The 5,118-nt window shown below is 48.9% G+C and overlaps 1 protein-coding gene across 1 annotated transcript; it reads left to right on the top strand.

Annotated features, from left to right (window-relative positions):
• The first annotated feature begins 358 nt into the window (after nucleotides 1-358).
• On the top strand, nucleotides 359-804 carry LOC101606118 (40S ribosomal protein S12-like). Its single transcript, XM_045150605.1, has one exon. It carries the CDS (start codon nucleotides 377-379, stop codon nucleotides 773-775), a length of 399 nt encoding a protein of 132 aa, XP_045006540.1. The 5' UTR covers nucleotides 359-376; the 3' UTR covers nucleotides 776-804.
• Nucleotides 805-5,118: the final 4,314 nt, after the last annotated feature.

The following is a 5,118-nucleotide window of genomic DNA, read 5'->3' as shown; positions in this document are numbered from 1 at the left end:
TCTTGATATGGAGCCTAGGCTGCCTTTGAATTTGCAAGACTCCTGCCTCAACCTCCAAGTGTTGGGATCACAGGTGTTTGAATCTCTTGAGCAAATTAATTGAATGCAAGGAGGGTGTCAGTGGTATCCTGACTTAGAGCCACACAGATAGAGATGGCTGCTGTGGTGCACAGCTCTAATCCCAGCACTTGGGAATCAGAAGCAAGAGAATCAGGAGTTCAAAGTCATGCTAGGTTACATGAGTTCACGGCCAACCTGGGCTACATGAAACCCCATCGTAAAAAATAAAACAGGCTCTTTCCCTGCCGCCGCCGGGTCGCGCGGAGGTGGAGGCTCGGGTGCGTTCAAGATTCGGCTTCATCCGTAACCCGCCTCCATGGCAGAGGAAGGCATTGCTGCTGGAGGTGTGATGGACGTGAACACTGCTCTGCAAGAGGGGCTGAAGAGCGCCCGCATCCACGACGGCCCAGCACGTGGAATCCGTGAGGCCGCCAAAGCCTTAGACAAACGCCAAACCCATCTCTGTGTGCTTGCATCCAATTGTGATGAGCCCATGTATGTCAAGCTGGTGGAGGCCCTTTGTGCTGAGCACCAAATCAACCTAACTAAGGTTGATGACAACAAGAAACTAGGGGAATGGGTAGGCCTCTGCAAAATTGATCGTGAGGGGAAACCCCGCAAGGCGGTTGGCTGCAGCTGTGTGGTTGTCAAGGACTACGGCAAGGAATCTCAGGCCAAGGATGTCATCGAAGAGTACTTCAAATGCAAGAAATGAACAAATAAAAATATGGCTCATTTTCTTCATCTCTGTTATTTGAGGTTTCTGTTTGGGAAAGAAGTTGTAAAATAATTACAATTCAACTGAAAATGCTCTAAAAAAATAAAAAATAAATTAAAAAAAAACAGGACTGTACATTATGGGGCATGCCTTTAACCCAAAATTTGGGAGGCAGAAGTAGGAGGGTCACTGTGAGTTCAAGGCCAGCCTGGAACAACATGGTGAATTCCAGGTCAGCCTGGGCTAGAGTGAGATCCTACCTCAAAAAAACCAAAAAATAAATAAATAAAACAGGGACTAGAGAGATGGAGTGATGGCTCAGTGGTTAAGGCGCTTGCCTACAAAGCCTAATGACCGAGGTTTGATTCCCCAGGACCCATGTAAAGCCAGAAGCACATAGTGATAATGCATCTGGAGTTCCTTGGCAGAGGCTAGATGCTCTTGCATGCCCATTTTCTCTCTCTCTCTCTCTCTCCTTAAAAGTAAATAAATAAACAGATTTTTAAAATATTTTATTTTATTTGTTTGACAGAGAAAGAGGGAGAGAGAGAGAATGGGCACTCCAGGGCCTCCAGCCACTGCAAACAAACTCCAGACATGAGTGGCCCTTGTGCATCTGGCTAACGTGGGTCCTGGGGAATTGAACCTGGGTCCTTTGGCTTTGCAGGCAAATGCCTTAATGGCTAAGCCATCTCTCCAGCCCAAATAAATAGATTTTTAAAAAATATACCAGAGGCTAGAGAGATTTCTCAGTACTTAAAGGTGTTGCTTGTAAAACCTCTGCCCAAAGTTAAAGGTACTTGCTTGCAAAGCCTGCTAGTTGGGGTTTAATTCCCCAATACCCATGTAAAGATAGATACAAAACATGTTACATAGCCAGGTGTGGTGGTGCACGCCTTTAATCCCAGCACTCAGGAGGCAGAGGTAGGAGGATTGCCATGAGTTCGAGGCCACCCTGAGACTCCTTAGTGAATTCCAGGGAAGCCTGGGCTACAGTGAGACCCTACCTCAAAAACAAAACAAAACATGTTACATAAATCTGGTGATTGTTTACAGTGGCAAGAGAACTTGGTATGCCCCCCCCCACATATATATGCCCACCATGCACAGAAATTAAATAAACAAATAAACAGTTTTTAAGAGGACTGGAAAAATGGCTCAGTGATTAAAAGCACTTGCTTGCAAAGCCTGCTAACCTAGGTTAAGTTCCACGGTAGCCTTGTCAAGCCAGATGAACAAAGTGGCACATGCATGTAGAGTTTGTTTACAGTGTCAAGAGGTCCTGACATGCCCTTTGTTCTGTCTGTCTCTCTTTCTGCTTACCAATAAATCAATAAAAGTTTTTAAAAAATAAAATAAACAATAAAAACTCTGATGAGTTAAGCAATGTGTGGCTGGCTAATGACATCTAGAGTGAAGGCTATGCTTTCAACATGTGGAACGTGACACCATCTGCAGGTTTCATGTCAGGTCTGAAGGGGAACCCTGGTCCAGAATGGTTTCCCTGCTGGGGTGGAAACCCCCACACCTTTAAGGAAAAAAAAAAATTGCTGGGGGTGGTGGTACACACCTTTAATTCAGGCACTGGACAGACAGAGATAGGAGGATGGCTGTGAGTTTGAGGTCAGCCTGGAGACTGTATAGTGAATTCCTGGTCAGCCTAGGTTATAGTGAAACCCTAACTTGAAAAACAAAACAAAACAAAAGAAAAAGTATGTATTATTTAAGAGAGGCCTCCAGCCTCTCTTACAGAGTGCTGCAAGGCCTCTTGCCTCTGCCATCAAACTCCAGATTCACACACCGCTTTGTGCAGCTGGCTTTTAACATGGGTTCTGTGGAACTGAACCTAGGCTGGCAGGCTTTGCAAGCAAGTGCCTTTAACTGCTGAGCCATCTTCTCAGTCCCCCTCCACACTTTCTGCAGTCTTCTGTGTTGGCTGCTGTGCTGGGTGAGTGAACAGTAGGGGAAACTGAATCTGAGTCCAAGTCTGGGGATACAAAACATGTATGGGGAACCTCATTCGTCAGATTCCCAAGTGTGAGCGTCCCCCGAGCTGGTGCAGGTGCACACACAGCCACTCCTCAGCCTGGACCACACAGCTGCTTTGCACAGGGCCCTATGACCTGAGGTTTGGGGCTCAGGATTGCTGGTGATCAAAGTGCACTTGAAGGGAGGGACTGTGATTGGAGAAGCCCTCTGGTGGCCTTGACTTAGGGCTGCAGAGACCTGAAACTGCTCTTTCTATAAAGTGAAGTTCAAAAGGCCCCTCGTCTGAGAAGCCTCTTTCTCTCCGACAGTTGCCACCCATTTCTGACCCCCGCACCCTACATCCTCTGTCCCAGGCCAGCTGCACTCCCCCAGCCCCTTCCCCACCATGCACCCTCTCTGCTCCTTAAGACCGCAGTGCTGTTCAGTGCTAGAACAGGGGAGGTAAGAGATGAGAGGATGAGGTACACATTGCTGGGCCCACAGTGGTGACCTTCATAGCAGTGCTTCTGAAGGCTGAGGTCACCCCTCGATGCTGCAGAGGGAGAAGCCGCCTCCTCAAGGTCTCCTTCCCCCATTGAGGCCCAGGCACTGACACAGAAGAGCAAGAGGTCACAGAACTGCTGATTGGATTCCAGAGGCTAACTCACTTCCTGAAACCCCACTCTGCACCCCTTAAAAGATGTCACCTCCCAGCCCTGCTAGGAAAGGACCCATGTTTGGCCTTGAAGGTCTCTCCACCTTGGGGCACTACTCTTTTGGACTTTCTTTCAGTCTCCCTGCCCCCATCCCCTATACGTCTCTCAGAAAGCCTCTCACTCAGAGCCAGATACACTGGGGTTCAAATTCCAGCTCGACTCAACTCCCTGTGGCTCACTTTCCACTCTAAGCCTCAGTTTCCCTGTTGGCAAAGTAGGAGCAGTGATTCTCTTATCTCTGCATGAGAGCTGCCTTCAATTGAGGAGTTGTCCAAGAATGAGGAAATGGGACATGCTTGCCCAGTGTTAGACTGGGGAAATGGTGCCTAAAGCTTGAGGGCAGGGCCAATGGCGGGAGCACGCAGCTGCCATCCTAGCGCCTGGGAGGCGGAAGCAGGAAGATTAGGTGTTCAAGGTCATCTTCAGCTACATAGCCAGTTCAAGGCCAGCCTGGGCCTCATGAGACCTTGTCTCAAAAAGAAAGAAAGACTGAAAAGAAGGAAGGAAAGAAGGAAGGAAGGAAGGAAGGAAGGAAGGAAGGAAGGAAGGAAGGAAGGAAGGAAGGAAGGGAAAAAGAGCAGAGATGAGTCACCTTGAGAAGCTGGGCTGACTCTGGAGTGTGCCAAGCCACTTTGGCCCATCTAAAGTACTGAAGCCAATGCAGACCAGGGTGAATCCCCAGGATTCTGAGAGGCTGAGAGACAGCCCTGGCCAGCAGACCAGTGGCCCCCTTGGAGAGGCCTATAGGATGGACACTGGAGGCTTTGAGTAGCTCCTTTCCTCTCGGCTGTATGGTGATGCCCTGAGACCAGGCCAAGGGTGACAGAGAGCAGAGTGGGTGGGGTCTGTGGCCAGCTTGTTACAGAGTGCACACTTGCCTAAAGGCATTCAAAGCCAGTGACTTTTAAAAATGCCATGCCAGCCTGCATCACTCAGGCTCTCAGCAGGAAACAGATGGCGAGTTTTAATTAGGAGAATTTGAGCTGAGTTTACTTTCCAAAGGCGTCACCAAGGCAGGGGCTTGGGGCCTCAGGGAGCACGCAGGACGCTGAGGCAAGCGGCTACCCAGCCTTCACTTACCTCAGGCCTGCTGAGCCAAGGGGAGAGCGGGGTCACCAGGACTCCGGGGAAGCAATCTAAAGCAGAGGTCACCTGCCTTGAAGGACTAGGGAATAAACATTTCACTTCTCCTGCTGGGCTTCCATCACCAAATGCCACAGGAAGCTTGCGGGCAGGGCTCTGTGCCTGCGGACTGTTAAATGGAACAAGAAAGAAGTCTCAATCTTATTTAAACTAGTTTCTTTTGGGGTAGTTTGGTTTCTTTAGTGACCTAACCCATAACCTCAGTCAAACACTCATAAAGAGAACTGCCTGCCAAGAACCCCTAGTGATCATGAATTTGAACACACCTGGAACATACACTTACTTTGGTGAAACATGGGAAGTAAATCTGGCAGAACTACAAGGAGAAGGCCAGAAATCTGCCAAAAGGAAATATTTTATTTATTTATTGGGGGGGGGGAGTGGAACAGAAGAGAGAGAGAAGGAGGATGGGTGCACCAAGGCCTCTAGCCACTGCAAACAAACTCAAGACACATGCGCCACCTTGTGCATCTGGGTTACGCGGGCACTGGGGAATGGAACCTGGGCCTTACA

This window comes from Jaculus jaculus, chromosome 5 (genome assembly GCF_020740685.1).
Source record: "Jaculus jaculus isolate mJacJac1 chromosome 5, mJacJac1.mat.Y.cur, whole genome shotgun sequence".
Lineage (NCBI taxonomy): Eukaryota > Metazoa > Chordata > Mammalia > Rodentia > Dipodidae > Jaculus > Jaculus jaculus.
This window is presented reverse-complemented; position numbering and strand designations above follow the sequence as displayed.

Excerpts from the sequence above, each read along its gene's own strand:
- LOC101606118 (XM_045150605.1), top strand. The coding sequence starts at position 377 with ATGGCAGAGGAAGGCATTGCTGCTGGAGGTGTGATGGACGTGAACACT.